The 18,879-nt window shown below is 46.6% G+C and overlaps 1 protein-coding gene, 1 non-coding gene and 1 pseudogene across 3 annotated transcripts; all 3 read right to left on the bottom strand.

Moving 5' to 3' along the window:
• Positions 1-1,129: 1,129 nt before the first annotated feature.
• Positions 1,130-10,647, bottom strand: Cdkn2aipnl (CDKN2A interacting protein N-terminal like). Of its 2 annotated transcripts, NM_001008278.2 has the most exons (3): positions 10,319-10,565; positions 8,177-8,276; positions 1,130-2,564 (listed from the first exon to the last, which is right to left on the bottom strand). In NM_001008278.2, the coding sequence occupies exons 1-3, from the start codon at positions 10,555-10,557 to the stop codon at positions 2,553-2,555; spliced, it is 351 nt and encodes a 116-aa protein (NP_001008279.1). In that variant the 5' UTR covers positions 10,558-10,565; the 3' UTR covers positions 1,130-2,552. The 2 variants fall into 2 exon arrangements, with proteins under 2 accessions (NP_001008279.1, XP_063124656.1); XM_063268586.1 differs by lacking the exon at positions 1,130-2,564 and having other exon boundaries at positions 4,222-8,276; positions 10,319-10,647.
• A 2,805-nt stretch (positions 10,648-13,452) lies between these two features.
• Positions 13,453-13,576, bottom strand: LOC120095388 (small nucleolar RNA SNORA70; annotated as a pseudogene).
• A 576-nt stretch (positions 13,577-14,152) lies between these two features.
• LOC120095363 (U6 spliceosomal RNA) lies at positions 14,153-14,259 on the bottom strand. The gene has a single exon (XR_005490842.1). It is a non-coding gene; the product is annotated as a U6 spliceosomal RNA (small nuclear RNA).
• Between the last annotated feature and the right edge of the window lie 4,620 nt (positions 14,260-18,879).

Below are 18,879 nucleotides of genomic sequence, written 5' to 3'. Positions count from 1 at the left end.
GTCTGGAGACCACATGCCACTCCTCCCTCTCTATAGAACGGTATCTCCCCTGAAGCCCTGTGGTGGGAAAGCAGAGCGCTTATGGAACTTGTTCATTTTTTATGTGAGTCCAAGTTTGTCAAAAAGCTTTGGTTCCAACATGTTCTAGCTTCTCAAGAGAGGAAACCCAGAACAAGACACAAGCACAGTCGTGCCAGCCATGTGCAGACACTGGCTTCCCACATACTTCGCCAATAAGTGAGGTCCTGTTTGTCAGGACTCTCTGGCTCAAATGCTCACCACCAGGACAAAGGAGTCCACATCTAAGGCAGGCAACAGATCCGTTACTAGTTTCCAGTCTTTGGTTTTGTGGGGCTCTGAGTATGTCTAGGTGATGCAGTGGACTTCCTTAGCTGGCTTTCAGAGTGTGGGTACCAAGTCCCCTCCATCGCTGACAAGCACATACTGCAGACCGCCCAGCTGGCAGCCACCCTACCCTTCCCCCATCTGACCCAAGAGTGTGATCTTTACACACACACACACACACACACACACACACACACACACACACACACGAGGTTTCTTTTTTTCATTATTTGTTGAAGGAAGCAATTTCTCCATGAGTAAAATGTGGTTTCTAAGTTCTGAAATTATTGTCTCTAAAGATCTGTGTGTACTCTCCCAAATTAACTTTTCAGGAATATTTCAGAGAGCAATTTTCTGGGCATAGCACTGCCAGCATGAGTACCTCATATCTGAAACTTCCATACTCACTTCATGGCCCAATACACACTGTTCCAAGTCCTCTCCTGGGCATGCCTTGGGATGTGCGTAAGCCCCTCTCTGCATGATCTCACTCTCACTTCAAGCTAGGGAAGGAATACAGAGAGAACACAATACTAATTTCACAGGTGAGTCAGCCACTCAGTTATAAAAATGAGGAGAAAGATAGGCAGCTTAGCTGAGGAAATGAAGGAAACTGAAACCGGAAGGCTGGGGGAACAGAGAACTGAAGGCACCACTGCCATGCTGGACCCAAGACACCATGCCTGCAGGCCAGCTTCACTTCCGGATTCCAGCTGTCCAAATACCTACATGAAGTAAGTACACTGAAGGCTTATGGGAAGAAGTTACACAACGGGACCTAACCTCGTTCGATGGAAAGTTGTTTTATTGGGGGTTGTGGACAAAAAGTAAAATCAACAATTATGGAAAGTGTATTTTGTCTTAAGCCGTACAAATCTTCACAGATGATTAGAATGGAGGAAGGCTAGGTGGCCTTTGAGAAGAGGAGGCTCTAGCTCAGTGAGCAGAGAGCTCTGCCCTCCAACAGCCACCACCTTGCCACTACCCTCTGTGACAAGCAGTCTGTCACTGCCTGGAGAAGCTTGTCCAAGGTATTAAATCAATGGTCCCTGGGGACTGGAGCTAAAGCCACATAAAGATGTGGCCTTAATCTCAAGCCGCAAACAAGAATGTGTCCCACTGCTCTGATGCCAATCAGCACCACAGCTTCTGGGGGCCCAACTTCCTGTATTCAGTAGACGGAGCTAAGGCAGACCCCAGTTTTTCTGGCCATAAAGAGCCTGCCACTGTTGAGTCCTGCTGTGGTATAGTGCTCCATGGCTGCCCGCAGCTCAGTTATCTAATGGTGACTAAAAATGGAACCGGAGGCGGGGTCAGAGCACATACGTCAGCTGTCAGGTGGAACGCTAATGCCACCGTCTCAGAGCAGAGCAGGACTGCACTGCAATCCAGAGGCGAAGTACAAGGCAGTTAGTTCTGTGAGTGTGAAAACCTTCTAGAAGCAAACAAATATGCAGGCACATGGGCATCTAGTGCCTAGAAATCATCTGGTTGGCTGAACAAAACCATACATACTTCCAGCAGTTTCTAATCTAACGCTATCACTCCCAGGACCTCGAGCGTGCTAAGCAATGCACCACCGAGCCACATCTCTAGCCCTCGGTGAACTTTACAATGAGGCTGGATGTTTTTGTGGAAGTTGCCTCCTACCTCTATCTACTTCGGGCCTGCACATGATTCCCATTCCCTACACAAAGGTCCCTAGGCCCAGCATGGGGGCGCTCCAGTGACATGGCTGGTTAGTGCACAGTCCTTTGGTGGGCATCAGCAGTCAGGTTCAAGTACAGAGTGGGTTCAGGTAGAAATAAGGACACAGAGGATCTGCCTTGCCTCGGGACAAAAATGGGTGGGGGTGTGGTAAAAACAAGAATTAAATTCATAGGTACTCCGCTTAAGAAAAAAAAAAATCAAATTATAAAATTTATCCCCTGTCATTGTTATATCAACATAAAAGGCATTTTAAACAAAGTTTGGCTTTGACAATCCTGAAGAAATTTCTGAGTGTTCACATTTATAAATACATAAATATGCATTTTTACAGCAGTCCTGGAAGAAGGAAGACGTCTTTGAAGCCCTTGGGCCTCATCCCCTTCCGTTCCAGCTGCCTCTATGCTGCAAATTCCAGGAGTCTGAGAGCTGCCAGTGCTCAGTCGCGTTCACCCAGGCCGCCTAAGTCTGTCCCCAGGGTGGAGATGTGGAAATCTGCCTTAGCTTTGATGCTGAAGAAAAAAAAGGAAGAGACAGTTACACAGCCATCGAGTCCATCTTCACACATTCAAGTAAAGCAGTGATTGAATGTTTATGTGCGGCCCAGATGGCACGTCTACTCAGAAATTATTAATATTTCACTACATGCGGAAAATGCAGCCACACACTGACCACACGGTCCATTTGGAAGCCAGACCCTTACTTCCCTGACTTGTGGCTTGCTGTCTATAAGAGTTCACAATTTAAAGTGATAACGGAAACACCTAAGTGCTACGCCTGCCGCCAGCCTCTGCCCTCACAGACACTCAGTGTTCTAAATTCAACCTGGCCAGATTCAGGTCGTACTTTGTCACACTCCACAAGAGTCAGAGCACTTAGGAGAAGTGAAGATTCCGTATTTCTGGAGTTCACACAGTTCCAAACTGTAAAAGCGAGTCTGCAAACAGTGGTGACCGGAGCCGACATTCCTTCCAGGTGCTAGAAGCTTGACTTCGGGAGACTTTAAAGGAGGGTGTGAAGAGCTCACTGACTGTCACCTTGTGTTTGAATGGATTCCCTTAACACAGCAGCGGGAGGGAATCAACCAGAGTCTTTTCAGTAATCAAGAGATTTCAAGGTATGACCTACTTCCTAGCTAAGCCAAAAACCCTCAGCAAAGATAAAATACAACCTTTCTACACTCGGGAAAATGCAGTGACAACAGCTCTGAGCCACCTCACTTAGATTTTCTTTTTAAAACTTATTTATCTCGGGGCTGGGGATTTAGCTCAGTGGTAGAGCGCTTGCCTAGGAAGCGCAAGGCCCTGGGTTCGGTCCCCAGCTCCGAAAAAAAAGAACCAAAAAAAAAAAAAAAAAAACAAAACAAAACAAAAACCTTATTTATCTCATGTAACGGAATTAGGGGCTGTCCAGTTAGCCAATTGTCTCCATAATTATATGTTATAGGACCTATGCTTGATGCTTCCTATATACTGTGGCACTATTTAATTTGTTTTCGGATTTCTGATGGGGTTGAAGACTGGTGGTCTCATAATCAAACTCAAGTTGTTGACATTGAGAGAGAGGTTATAGAGTGGAAGACATGGTTTTCAGATGATGGTACAGGCTAAAATCTAAACATAATTCTGGGATAGAATTATAAGTCTTTAAGTTAGGAGTGATGGTAATTTATCTAACTGACAAATATGATGGACTAGATGTTAATTGTATTTCATACTGTATAATTTACATGACTGCTATGGTTGTGCTCAATTGATGTCTGAGAGAAGAGGCTTTTTTTTTTCGGAGCTGGGGACTGAACCCAGGGCCTTGCACTTGCTAGGCAAGCGCTCTACCACTGAGCTAAATCCCCAACCCCGAGAAGAGGCTTTTTTTAATTGGACAGAAAGGCGAGATGTAGGGGGCGGTTCTGATGCTAAGGTCCTGTTCCCCAATTGGTTGATCAATAAAGATGCTAGCAGCCAATGAGCTGGGTGGAATAGGCAGGACTTCCAGTTCTCCCTCAGGCAGGCTAGCAGACTCAGGAGAGAAGAGATCTGTCATACTTTGGAGGGGAAAAAGGCCACCAGTCACATGAGATCTAGGCTGAAGTGACCACTGGCCACTTTTGCGACTGGGCATAGGGTGGCAGACAGGTTAGAAACACAACTAAGCTGAGGGCAGATTTAGGGTGCTGAGCTGGGAGTAAAAAGAAGGGTATTTGTGATAGCCCAGGAAGGCTTAGAAGATCCCAGCTATTGAGTTAAAGCAATTTAAAAATAAACTAATGTGTATGTGTGTTTCTCATCCACCGATCCAACCGAACCTGGGCGGGGCTGGTAGCACTGTCTGCCCAGAGCTTAAAGTGGGATAACACAAACTATACATAACACTCATGTACATAGGTGTTCTGTCTGCATGTATGTCTGTGCACCATGTATGCCTGGTACCTAAGGAGGTCCCAGGAAAGGGAGTTAGATACCCCAGGATTAGGATTATAGATTGTAAGCCACCATGTGGGTGCTGGGTATTGAACCGGGATCCTCTGGAAGAGCAACTTGTGCTCTTACACAATGAGCCACCTCTCCAGCCCCTCAAGAGAGTTTCAAATGGACAGACGCAGACCACTGCCCTTTCCACACGGCACTGTTAGTCGATTCACCTACCCTGACTCTGGACTACAAGACTGGCCCACAGGGTCAGATCCATTTTTTCCCCTGTCCCTCTCAACAGGATCTACATAGTCCAGTCTTGTCTCTGTCTGTCTAGGTGGCCAAGGATGACTTTGAGCTCCTGATCTTCCTGCCCCTACCTCTGGACTGTTGGGATTAAAGGTGTGGACCCCCATGCCTGGTTGTGTCTTTTCATGAAAACATGGCCTCAAAGCGCACAAGAGCCCTTGTGGCGTGTGGGCACACCTGTTCTTCAGGTTCTCACTGCTTCTTGTGGTCAATTTCATGCTGATGTCTTTCCTCATGGGATACAGATGTTCTCAGGAGAAGCAGCAAATTATGACGTTAATGACTTCTTTGAATCAACAATAACAGCTTCTTTGTCAGTCATTGCTCATTTTCCTTTTTCGTTTTTTTGTTTGTTTTTTGTTCTTTTGTTTTTGAGAGAGAGAGAATCTCTATGTTGCCCTATCTGTTCTGAAACTAAATATGTAGAACAGCCTCATTCAAACTCACAGAAATCCATCTGCCTCTGTCTCCAGAATTCTTGGATCAAAGGGCGTGGCCACCACACCCAGTTATTCTTGACTGACTCAGTGGTGGCTATGGTGCCGCCCTTCCTGAGTTAGCTGACTCGGCCACTGCTCCTGCAGCAGCCACATGGGCTGCAGGCTACAGGCTGCCGGCTGCAGGCGAGCACTGGGTGGCACTTAGGTCACCAAGGCTGGTTGCTCAACGTGCTTGTGCCGAATTCCCCTTTTCAGATGAGAGCACACACTCCTCCCAACTGCTGACACTCAGTCCTCCCAGTGACTCCCACTGTCACACTCAGTCCTCAGACCAAACACAAAGGGCTGGATAGAGAGACACCTGCTCAAAAGCTGCGGGAGGGAAATGTATTTTTAAAACTTGACTCTAGAGAGCTTATGTCTAAGTCATCGTCACTGCCTGATCTCCAGGTGCCAACAGTGCTGAGCAATTCATTTTCATGTGCCAGCTAAGTCGAAAACCCAACTACACGCCAACTCTAGAGGATAAGTTCTGGCTGGCACAAAGACAAGGCTTTAGCTTTCTGGCCTAGTGCTCTTCAGCTTCGCCTGATGTGAAAGGAAGGACAAGCTATCTGTGCAGCCGACTCACAGAGCAGTCAGTTGTGTGGATGACTTGTCCTCATTGGCAGCTTTTGTTCAGGAGTTAGTTTTGTTGCGGGTACTAGGGCCAGGGTTCTAGGGTAACCAGACCCGGGTTAGCACTGTCACCGAAACACATTCCAGCCTCCTGGAAGAATCCCTGTTGTTTACACTGTTATTTATCACTCTGCATGTGCTCATATATGTGAGCAGGCCACAGCACGTGTGGAGGTTAGCAGACAACTTTCAGGAATTGATTCTCTCTTTCCACCATGGGTTCCAAGGCTTGATCTCAGGTCTTAAAGTTTGCCAGCAAACACCTGCATCTGGCTGAGCCATCTCACCTCACTGGCCCAAGATCAGAAGACAGAAAACAGAAGACAAAAGTAGGAGAATTCCTACTTTGTTTCCACACGCTGGTTCTTTCAAAGCCCTGGAATATTGGTGTCAAGTACATTTGAGCAAGTATGGCTTCCCTAAGAGCATAGCTCCACCCTTTCCATATCACCCTTATCAATCAGACACTGTCCTGTTGTTCCATGTTACGGCTTCCAGGCTCCAGACAGATATTTGAGATGACTCTGGGAAACTCCAGGACAGGGTGGCCTGGGTTCACACTGGCTAGGTCATCACGTACATCTGTGCAAAGCTAAGAAGCATGTGATGACGCCTTGCATAAGATCAAGCTGAAGTTCACTGGCTGCCCAAAAGCCATGGCCTACAGATGTGGGGATCACCAAGTTTAATGTAAGTAAACTTGAAGACTTGGTGGCTGAGAAGTGGGTGCTCTCTGTCTGTGGTGTCAGAGCTGGCCCTACACTCTTGGCTTCTACATGGCTACACTATCTCCTGAATCATGCTCAATAGTAAATCTTATACTCTACCCAAATAAAGAACTTGAAATTTTATATAAAAGGCTGGATAGATATCAAATGAACTTTAGGAAACGAGCAATCCTGCTGCCTAAAGAGACAGGGACAGATGTGAGAAAAAAACATGTGGTGGTGGGGGTGGGGTGTAGCCAAGACTCACGGCCTCATTCTCCAACGTTTCCTCTGCCTCTCCCTGGCCCCAGGGACCCAGGATCCAGACATAAGACTCTAGGGCAAAGCTCACTGTGGACAAGGCCACAGCCATAAGACTAAGTCCTGAAGGCCAGACCTCAGCTGTGGAGTCTGGACATTCCTTATCAGTTAGTCCATACAGGTCTGGTCCAGCCCTGACCTGCTAAGGCAGAGATACGGTGTATGAACTGCTCTAAAGTGTAGTACCTCTAACTTTAACAGCCTCATCAAGAATTTTCCTTTTTCAAATAAGCACAACAAGCCAAGTCTGGGGGTTTATTCCTATAATCCCAGAACTCAGGAGGAAAAAAGAACGAAAAACAAAACAAAACCTAATTAAATAAATGAAAAAGCAAAACCACTGTGCCTAGAGACAGAGATCTGTCATCGAGGCCACCAGGAAGCAGGGGCAGGACTTCCATTGCAGGGCCTGCAGGCTAAAGGTCAAGGTGAAGCCTGGGTAAGACACTGTGTGAAAAAGGGAAAGAAAAACTGGATACGAAGCTCAGGGGAGAGCACGTGCTTGGGACATCCAAGGCTCTAGGCTCAACTCTCGTTAATGCACAAATAATACACACACCCTACACTTCACCTGGGAAAGAAAACATGGAGTTTGATTTTCTTCATTCTAGCCTTTTCTGTTCGATGTAATGATCTCCATTTTGGTCCATTTCCTGTGAACGTTCAGTTTCATCTTTCTTTGCACAACATTTCTTTGTGTATATGAACTGCATTTTCATCATCTACTGGGTACCGAGGCTGGTTACTATGAATAGGGCAGTAATAAACACGACTGTGTAAAATGTCTGTGATGTCCATTCAGTCCTTCAGGAGCAGTATAGCTGGAAAATGTTTTTAGTTTGTTTTTAGGACCCCCTGTACAGATTCCTAGTCTTTCCAGCATAAGGAGCACGGTTCAATCCCTGGCACCAAGAGAAAAGGAGAGTTGCAGACAAACCGAAGAGATCGAGCCTATGTGTTACTCCACAGACAATGCATAATTTATCACGCTGACTTGTTATCTAGTTAATGAAAAGGTTCCTACAAGCTGTGAAGAAATGACGAAGGACTTAAGACTGTGGGGCAGGAAACAAGAATGTTTGAACCAGGGCTGGGGATTTAGCTCAGTGGTAGAGCGCTTACCTAGGAAGCGCAAGGCCCTGGGTTCGGTTCTCAGCTCCGAAAAAAAAAAGAAAAAAAAAAAAAAAAAGAATGTTTGAACCAACCCGATACAGGGTAAGCTGGGGGCTTTGTCTCTACACTTGCAAACGCTTCTCACCTTTTTCATTAGTTCGCTTCTGCTTGTAAACTGTGGCAGGTCTTCCACTTCAATCCCATCAGCCATTTCCATCACCTTGTCCAGAAGGTCTTTATTGTAACTGCGAGGGTCAGTAAGAAAGTGTAGTTATTGGGCTGTAAGTCTCAAGTGCTACCCCTAGAACACAGAACTGCTTGCTCACTGGTAAGGTCACACGGTGCCGTCTGAGGTTTAAGCAATGCTCCTGCCTCAGTCGTCTCAGTAGCTGGGATACAGATGCATACACATTTGAAGTCCTGAAAAGACTGATTTGATACTGCAGGGGGAACCACAGGTGCTCGGCATTATAGATTAACAAACATTTCTTCCCGTCTGTGAGTACAGAGCTAGGCTTGAAGAATGCCAATACAGTAGATGCTTCAAGAATTTCAAAAATAGAGGCAGGAGACAAGGCTCAGCCAAGAGAGCACTTGAGACTCTCACAGAGGAACTGGGTTCAGTTCCTACATAGCTATTGATTTCAGGTCTCAGAGATCTGACACCTCTTCTGGCCTCTGAGGATACTGGGCACACATCTGGTACAGGTCCAAACTCAAAAAAAAAAAAAAAATTCTTTGTAAAAAAATTACAAAAACAGGAGTTTGGAGAGATAACTTAGCAGTTAAGAGCACTTGCTCTCTAAGGACCCAGTTTCAAATACCAGCATCCACAGCAGTGGTTCACAACCACCTGCAACTTCGGGTCTAAGGAATCCAATGCCGTTTTCTGGCCTCCAACAGTATGAGGCACTCAGATGGTGCAGCCATGTGTAGACAAAACACCCATACATACAAAATTTAAAATAGGTGTAAGTAAAAAAAGCTAAATTAAAACTACAGAAACAGGAGCACCATATACCTAGCCGTACATATTCATGGATGAGATTTGAAGGCCAAAAACTGGATTATTTTTAAAACACACAGAACGTTGGTCTCACGAAGATAACACCATTTGTTCCTTTTGTCCAGTTTTCAGCCATTTGTCTGAGCTTGGATCCTGTAAACTGAAATTTTAAAGGGCACCTAGAAGGCAGAAGGGAGGATGGGCCTCTGCATGTGTGTATATGTGTGTGTGTGTGTGTGTGTGTGTGTGTGTGTGTGTGTGTGTGTGTGTGATATGGGTGTGTCTGGCTCAACATCCCCACATCCTGTTCTGACAAATATCCCAAGATCTGAAACCAAACAGCTTCAGCACTGGGGGTGAGGCCTGGTGACAGAGTAATGTATGTTGGATGTGTAAGGGCCTGAGTTTCATCCCTAGTACAAAACCCAAAATGTAAACCAAGCAGTTTGAACTGGAAGGGTCATGTGACCAACGAGACACTACAAAAACCAGGTCTGAGTAAGTTCTACTGCTCTAACACAACCTCAATAAACTCTAGAAGCCTCTAAGAACTTGGAGATGCATACCTCTCAGTACCTGGGTGCTTAGGTGGATGTAGTTCTGATGTAGTTCTAGGATTTCCTGGGCTAATAAACTGGAGGCCAGTCTCAGTTATAAAGAAGACTGCCTTAAAAGTTAAAAAATAAAAATCACAAGGGGCTATAAAAACCTGGTGCCTTTTCCAGGTGGAATATCTCAAGGCCAAGGCTCTTGCCTTCCTGGTGTGATCAAAACGGGGAGGGCGGGGTGTTGGGACAGCAACAAGAAAGCATGGTTACTTTCGTAAGAGGGAAGCCAAGAGAAAGGGAAGGAAAGATTACATCCTGCCTTAACGTGAAAACCACCAACGGTGAGATATATCACATCCTGTTGCTCCGTGTCTTCATCTAGAGGGGGAGTCTGCACTTTTATCTAATGTGGGTGATAGGGGTTAATGGACTTCAAACACTCTGAAAAGGGAGTCCTCTGGACTCAAACTGGAATAAAAATGACCATTGCAATACAGCCGCCTTAGAGCACAGCTGCACTGCACTCTTCATCATTTAGCCGCTGTAGTTATCACAACCGCTCATTCGCAAGAGGCAAGCGAGGCTCAGAGAAGAGAAAGAGCTTTCCCGAGAAAATGCCAAGAGGGGATCAGTAGGAGGCTGGAGCCAACTTCAGCCTGGGGCAGGGTATATGCCCAAGCTGAGGGTACAAGGCTGATGGGGACAAGGTCAGCCAGCCGTCGGGGGTCCGCACCTGCAACCCAGGAAGAGGTGGTTGGCCCAGACCATGGATAAGGACAGTAGCTGGTCCAGGCGACCGCCGCCGTCCGGTGGGTCTCGGTAGTCAGGCAGGTGGCGCAGGATAAACTCCATGCGCGCTTTCCATTGCTTCTCGCTCTCCGAGTAGGAACGGAACTGCTCGGCGAAGTCGGCAGCCTGCCGCACGCCGGAAACTAGCTTCTCCACCGCGGAGGTGGCCTCGCCACCCACCATGGCTCCCGCTATCGCAGCTGCCGCCGCCGCCGCCGCCGCCGCCAAGGATCGCACCAGCCCGCCGCTTTCCCGACACGCTCCGCGCCGCCGCCGCAAGGCTAGAGCGACCGTGACTGAGTGCGAGTGCTCTGGTGGACCTACCTGGAGCGCCCTCGTGGGGCTCGGAGGCCTAGTGCGACCCACCGCATGTTGCAACTGCTGGGGATCTTGAGGCCTGCCAGCATAGAGCTGGCAGCTGGGTGTCCGTTGGGGCTCTGTAGTGCCCTTTTTGCCCTGGGTTGTTCCGCGGGCATCTGTCTATCCTCAGCCACAGCTGAGGCTTGCCCTACGTTCTGTGGATCTCCCTGGTGGGCGGGGTCCTCTCTTGTATGGATCCACTGTGGTCTCAACATCTTCACCGAGGTTGTACTCTCCCCGTACTCTCCCCGGCTTGCTGTATTCATCATCCAATCAGTACCTACAAGGCATTCTGTTCGGTGCTCAGGATGCCCCACTCTAAAGAACTTTGTCAGGGAGGTAAACATTAGTGAAAGAATTGCCCAAGTAAATAGGACGTTGACAAGTCATAAAATTCAGGATGCCATTATTAGGCTGAAGAAGCAAGGGTCCGCTCAAATCTTGGGGGTGTGGAAGTGGTGGTGGGGAACTGAAGAAGACCACTTGACTTCAACCGCTTGGACCCTCATGGTGGAAGGAAAGAACCAACCCCTGAAAATCGACCTCTGACTTCTACATGCAGGTTGTGGTACTTTGATGTCACACACACACACACACACACACACACACACACACACAAATGTAAAAATATAAAATGTAAGGTTGGTTCAGAGGAAAGCGGAGAATTCAGGATCTCCAGTTCTAGTGAAGGTCTTAGGTGGTGAGTGGGCTTCAAGGTAAGTGTTCATTACATACTGTTTGCTATTTCATAGCCTCCCCCAGCCCCAGGTCTTACACTGTATAGCCCAGGTTGGCCTACAACTGCTTGCCTCTCTTCTCAGCTTCTGTTGCAGTGTTAGGACCCTAGCAGGCAGAAATGCAACCCAGTAGGCAAATGCCAGAGCAGTGAGGACCAACACCCTGCTGCTGGGTAATATCCCTTTCACTTCATGGTATGGACACTCCGGCCTGGAGCATCTGAACCAAACATGAGAATCCAAAGACAGAAACAGATTTGCCCCAGCAGTCAGCACGTTGACCGGCTAACTGCGACCAGAGCTGAGTCCCTGGGATACAGATGTCAAGCTCTAACGAGTTCACTGCAGTGGCAGGATCCTAAGGGAACTCCTGGATACCCAGAGTCAAGGTTTCTGGTAATTCTGATTCCAGCTTCAGCTGACCAGACTCTGAGAACGTTTGATGTGCCAAGCACAGTGGCAGACACCTTTCGTCCCAGCTATTCCATATGTCAAGGCAGGAGAATTGTTTAAGCCTGGAAGTTTGCTGCCACCTTATCATGAGAGAAAGACTCTTGTCTCTTGAAAACACTGTGGAGGCTTCATCCTTGGCCAAGGGATTGTATACTGCAGTGGTTGGTCCAGAAATGAGAACATGGGCCTGGAGAGATGGCTCAGCAGTTCAGAGGACTGGGTACTCTTATACAGGTTCTGGGTTTGGGTCCCAGGACCCTCATGGTGGCTTACAGCCATCCATAACTACAGTTGCTTTGTTTGTCTTGTTGGCTTTTTTAAATAACATAGGCCACAAGCTTAAGACCCTTCTGCCTTAGCCTCCCCAGAGCTGGCATTTTAAAAGTGCTCCACCATGCTATTGAATTTTGATATAAATTTTAACATCTCTTTGTTGACTTCTAGAGAAACAGACTGTTGATATTTCATACAGGATCATGCTGACGATATCGATCAATTGGAGAATTAACATCTTTTTTTTTAAAGATTTATTTATCTATGTATATGAATATAGAGTTGCTGTCCTCAGACACACCAGAAGAGGGCATTGGATCCCATTACAGACGGTTGCGAGCCACCATGTGGTTGCTGGGAATTGAACTCAGGACCTCTGGAAGAGCAGTCGGTGCTCTTAACCATCTCTCCAGCCCCGAGAATTAACATCTTATTGCTAGTGAATCTTCTAATTTATAAGCATGGCAATAACTCACCTCTCCATTGTGTTAGGCTTTTTGTGCGTGTGCTTTTGTTTTGTTGTTTTGTTTAGTTTTTGAGATGGTGTCCCTTTTGGTGGTCCAGAGTGTCCTTGAAATCTCAGCCTTCCTGCCTTAGCTTCCTAAATGCTGTGGTTACAGGTGTGCCTCTGTGTGTATATGGGATGTGGTGTGTACTTTTTAAAAGCCGGTTCTTATGTAGCCCAGGCTGCCCTCAGACTTCTTTGGTAGCTGAGGCTGGCTTTGAAATAGTGGTCCTTGGGCCTCCACTTACCAAGTGTTAGGATTACATGCATGAGGCAGTATATGTGACTTTGTGGTTTGCTGTTTCTGTTTGCTTGCTTGCTCACTTTGGATGTGAGTGAGCGTTATTAATAAACATTGTCAGAATGTGGAAGTCAGCACAGGGGAAAGCCTCAGGAGTGAAGGCAGCCCCTGGGCCAGGGGGATCACGATGGCAATGTATTTGACCCCATGGACACCAAAGATAATCGGATTTTCCACTACTATGGCTTTAAATTCATCTGCATTAAATCTGATGAAGTCCCCGTTCTTTGAGATGTAGATCTTCTGGTGGCCAGTGAACTTGAACCTGGCCTTTCTCAGGACCTCAGACGCATGTTCCTTATTTTGCATCTTGATGCAGATAGGCACGATGACCTGACTTGTGTGGACCTGGTCACTGTGTTCTGGGGGTTCCTAAAGGCAGTGGACTTAGAAGTCTGCAGCCTAGAATATGGATGGGTGAGCTCAGAGATGACCGTATCCATCAACAACTCTATCTTGAAGGTCCTCGGAGCAATCCAAACAAGGTACAGGCTGCACACTCCCAAAGAGGCTGTTGTCTGCCACCATTGCATCCAGGGCCCCTTGAGGAAAGAATCCTGGGTTTGGGTGCAGAAGTTTTATACTGATTTGTATATGCTCAGCCCAGGGAGGGGCACTATTAGGTGTGGCCCTGTTGGAATAAGTGTGGGCACTTTGGATGTGAGCTTTAAGACCTTCATCCTAGCTACCTGGAAGCCAGTATTCTTCTAGCAGCCTTCAGATGAACATGTAGAACTCTCAGCCCCTCCTGAACCATTCCTGCCTGGATGACAATGGACTGAACCTTTAAGCCTGTAAGCCAGTCTCAATTAAATGTTGTCCTTATAAGAGTTTCCTTGGTCATGGTGTTTGGTAGTGTGTTTTTTAGGTCCCGTGAGCCATGAGACTTACATACCTATTTTCTACTTTGTTCTTTTTTTCTTCATTCCTTATATATCTTTTATACCATGTGCTTCATTGTCTTTTCTTTTTAATTCCAAACATCCATTTACTCACCAGAAGCGATCAAAGTAGGGAAAACAGTAATGTGTCTTCTTCTTACCTGATCTTTTCAAGCTCCTTTACATCAACGCACTAAGTAGGCTTAACATGTCACTTTAGACAACATAGCATCATCAGTTTTGGAAGAAACATCCTTAGTAACAAACACACAATATGGAGCCCTTCACAAATGCGCATGTCAGCTTTGCACAGGGGCAGTGCTAGTCATCTCTGTATCGTTCCGCCTTCAGCAGGTGCGCTGCCCAAACAAGTGCATGAAACTTCAATATTCAAGTTTCCTTTTTAATCGCAACACTTGGGGTAGAAGCAGGCAGGTCTCTGTAAGTTCAAGGCCAGCCTGATCTACATATAGAATTCTAGGTCAGAAAGGGCTTTCTAATGAGATCCTACCTCAAAACCAAAATATCACACACACACACACACACACACACACACACACACACCACACAAAAGCTGAAACAAACAAATCCTCCCACTTCCTTTACCTATTTAAATTTAATTTTATTTTAAGACAGGGTCTTATGTAGTCCAATTTAGCCTGTAACTCACTGTGTAGTCCAGGATGGCCTTGAACTTTTTTTGATCCTGCTGCCTCCACCTCCCAAAAGCTGGAACTTTGGATGTGTACCACCACACTTGGCTATGTTGTGTTCCAGTGAACTTTGGGCTTTACTAGTTATGGTTTTTTTGTTTTGTTTTGTTTGTTTAGTTGGTTGGTTGGTTTTCTTTCTTCTTCCTTTTCCTAATCCTTCTCTTCCTCTTTCTCCCAAGATTACTTTCTGGAATAGTTTTACAAGTTCGTTGGATTGCAAACCTGAGCTTATTCTAGGAGATGTATTAGACACTGACTCTTAGTCATTCTGTTTATTGTTGGTTTGCCATTTGTTGGCATTTTGCACAGGCCTCTCCAGAATACAATGTTTTGGACTTCATTTTTTTTAATTTTAAAAATGTTGTGTGTTTGCTTTTATGCATGTCTGTTTGTATGCATGTCTGCATACCTCATGCCTGCCTAGGGCAGAAGAGAGTGTCAGATCCCTGAAGCTAGAGTTATAGACATTTTTGAGCTGACATACTGGGAATTGAATCTGGGTCCTCAATAAGAACAAATGCTTTTTTTTTTTTTTTTTTTTTTTTTGGTTCTTTTTTTCCGGAGCTGGGGACCGAACCCAGGGCCTTGCACTTCCTAGGTAAGCGCTCTACCACTGAGCTAAATCCCCAACCCAGAACAAATGCTTTTAAGTGCTGAGTTACCTCTCCAGAACATACAATTTAAAGAGTGGTATACACCATTAATCCCAGCACTCAGGAGGCAGAGGCACACACATCTCTGTGAGTTTTAAACCAGCCTGCTCTACATAGAGTCTTACATGATGGCCAAAGCTACATACTGAGACCCTGCCTCAAAATAATAAAATAAACAAAACTTGCATCAGTCTATTTTTATGTGCATGAGTGTTTTGTCTGCAGAGATATAAGTGAACTCCCTGCAAAGCCTAGTGCCCGTCAAAGCCAGAATTAGGCATCGGGTCCCCTGGAACTGGTGTTACAGGCACTCTGAGTCACCATGTGGGTGATGGGAACTGAACCTGGGTCTTTTGCCAGAGCAGCTGCACCAAGCGGTCTCTCTCCACATCCCCTGTTATTTTTGTTTTGATTTTTGAGGAAAAGTCTTAGTACATAGCCTTGGCTAAGCTGGAACCTGCTGTGTGTGCTGTGTAGGCCAGGCTGACCTCGGACTTACTTCAGATTTACTGGGTCTGCCTCCCCAGATCTGGGATTGCAGGTGGGAAACACCATGCCTGGCTCTTTTTGGTATTGTCATGGTTTGAGGGCAGCTTCTCCTATAACCTAGGTTGGTCTCAAACCTACTTTGTACCTGGTGACCTTGAACTTCTAAATCCTCCTGCCTCAGCTTCTCAAGTGCTATGATTAATGGAAAAAAAATTTTTTTGAGTTGTGTTTCTTTTTGGGACAAGTTCTTACTACATAGCCTGGAACTGGTAACCTGGAACTCACTGTGTAGATGAGGCTGCCCTTAAACACATAGAGATCCCCCTACTTCTGCCTCCTGAGAGCTGGAATTAACACCCTTGTTAGTATATAGTTGTCACACTTGAAGCTACATCGACTGTGAGGAATCTTTGGCCCACATTTTCCTTCTTTTGACTGTCTTGTAGGTGTTGACCCACTGCACTGTGCTTGGCAGGAATCAATACTGGCTGCTGAGTTCCTTTGCTCTACCTGGCTAGAACTTATTGACTAGGTGACGTAAAGACCTCCTGGTGTCTAAACCCCCATGACTCTGAATGTCTGAGACCCGGAGACTGAAATGGCAAGCCCAGAGGCTCACAGCTCCAAACCATGATATTCCGGGGCCTCTTGCTCCAGGCTTCAGCAGTCAGAGACCCTTCAGTTGGAGGCTTACTGCTCTGGCTTTACCTACCAGTGGCACTGGCATATGGCTGCTATCGTAACCCTTGGCTGCCAACAGTGAGCAGGAGCAGCGGGCAGCATCGGCAGTAAGCGCACCTGTTAGTGGGACAGCTCTGGTCCTGGGATCCTCAACTTCCACAGTGGCTCGTGTTTCCTGACTCAAGCCTAGTATCCAGACATCCCTGAGCCTTAAGGCTCAGCAGCTCTATGGAAGTTTTCCAGTGATTGGGGCTTATGGTTCCTTGCCTTCCGGTCTTCACAGTCTCTGTCATGTCTGTAACTTCTGCTCCCCACCCAGTGCTCCCTGCGACTCTTCAGCTGCCCTCTAACCACTGTTGTGGCTGACACTACGGAGGCTGCCACCTTCACAGCTGCTACTGCCCTGTGGCTGTCTCCGCAGTCTCCTCCCAGCTCAGCTTGCTCCACTCATGAGAAAAATCAAGAGTAAGTGAGGAAGGCCAAAGATGGCTCAGGAGGCAAAGGGGTTTGCCCCGAGGGTCTGGCCCCTTGAGTTTGATCCCCAGAATTCATATAAAGGTGGAAGGGAAGAGCCAATTCTACAGAGCTGTCCTCTGACTTCTACATGTAAACAGTGCATATACACACATGCACATGCGTGCGCATACACACACACACACACAAACACACACACACACATTAAATTTGTTTAAAGTTGAGAAGGAGAAGTAATAGACTGGATAGGGTGGTGCAAACCTTTAACCCCAGCACCTGGGAGGCAGAGGCAAGTGGATCTCTGTGAGTTCGAGGCCATCCTGGTCTACATAGTTCTTGGACAGCCAGAGCTGCATAGTGAGACCCTGTCTCAAAAAAACAAAGAAACAAACAAACAAACAATCTAAAAAAGAGAAAAAGCCTTTTACTAGACCTAATGTCACAACACCAGGGGGCAGCACAGAAGGGTGTCTCTTCACTTACGCAAAAGTATACTGATCAGCCTGTTTGCATGGCCAGAATTGGGTAGACAAGGGTATTTGCACGCTGGCATAATCCTTCATGCAAATGAAAGACTATATTAGCACCAGTCACAGCACAGTCCATTCAGACGAAAGACCATGGCTGTACCAATCACAAGCACTCTTCTGAGACACTACGGAAAGCTTGACCCTCTAGGAAAGCATTGACCCTCAGCCTGGGTAAAAACAACTGAGAATTCACCAAGCCATGGCAAAGAGTCTGGCTCCAGCTATCTGAAACAGAAGTATCTGGAACAGCGCCTTTTGGAGCTGGAGTAGTGCTTTGGCAGCAAGCAGCTGTGGTTGCACTGTAGCTCTCTCAAGACATCCGTGAAGTGTTCAAAGCAGCCTGCTGGCATGAGGGCTGTCCAGCTGGCTGCCAAGGAGGGGCTGCTTGGCTATTGAGCCTGGACTCGGGGCAGCCTGGGCAGAAGGGAAGCTTCTAACAACTGTCAATTAGAGAGTCAAATTGCCCTGACCACAACATCTTATTGAAACAAGGACGGATGGATGGACGGACGGACGGATGGACGGAGAAAGGGAAAGGCATTCAAAAGGTAGCTAACAATGAAGGCCTATCATTACCACTAATAGTGCTTCAATTAACAGTATGCAATGTGGGCTGGAGAGATGGCTCAGCGGTTAAGCACATTGGTTGATCTTCCAGAGGATCTAAGTTCAATTCCCAGCAACCACATGGTGGCTCACAACCATCTGTAATGGGATCTGATGGCCTCTTCTGGTATATCTGAAGACAGCAACACTGCACTCATAAAATAAATATTAAAAAAAAAACAGCATGCAGTGGTCCTAGCAATGTTCAACTCCTCCCCTGCTATGGTACCTCAGGAAGAGATGGGTTCCTCCGGTCTCAGTTGGCAAGAACCGTCCTCTGTTGTCCACGAAGGACACTGTTGGTTAATTTTCTTATCCTTATGGTCAAAATACCCATCAGAACCAGCTTGGAAAGAGAGGTTTATTTTGGCTCATGGTTCCAGAGAGCCACAGATTATAGCAGAGACAGCCAAGAATAACACATGGGTTCTTGGCATGCGGTGACAGCTTGTGGTGGTGGTGGCCTTTCACATCTTGAGCAGTCAAGAAGCAGAGAGCTTAGGGCAGAGCCGGAAGCTAATGAAACGTTCAAAGGTCTACCTCTCGTGACCTGCTTCTTTCAGTGAGACTCCGTCTCTTAGAGCCTCTGCAGCCTTCAAATAGGGTCAGCAGCTGGAAACAGAGAAGCACAAGCTAGCCCTATGTCCGACCCCTAGTATTGGAGAAAATAATGATAACGATGATGATGATAACAGTAATAATGGAAACTACCTCCACCACCATCATCATCATCACCACCGTCACCACCATTATCGAGGCCTTTATGGTTCACAGTTTCAACCATATTTCGATGGACATGTAGTGAGTGTTTTCCTCCTAACAAATTTGGTTTCTCTCCAATTGAAGAGA

This window comes from Rattus norvegicus, chromosome 10 (genome assembly GCF_036323735.1).
Source record: "Rattus norvegicus strain BN/NHsdMcwi chromosome 10, GRCr8, whole genome shotgun sequence".
Classification (NCBI taxonomy): Eukaryota; Metazoa; Chordata; class Mammalia; order Rodentia; family Muridae; genus Rattus; species Rattus norvegicus.
The sequence above is the reverse complement of the archived record's forward strand: the minus strand, read 5'-3'. Positions and strand labels throughout refer to the sequence as shown.

Coding starts and splice junctions, on each gene's coding strand:
- Cdkn2aipnl (XM_063268586.1), bottom strand. CDS start 10,557: ATGGTGGGTGGCGAGGCCACCTCCGCGGTGGAGAAGCTAGTTTCCGGC. Junction 8,277..10,318: donor CACCTCTTCCTGGGTTGCAG/GTGCGGACCCCC, acceptor TGACCCTCGCAG/TTACAATAAAGACCTTCTGG.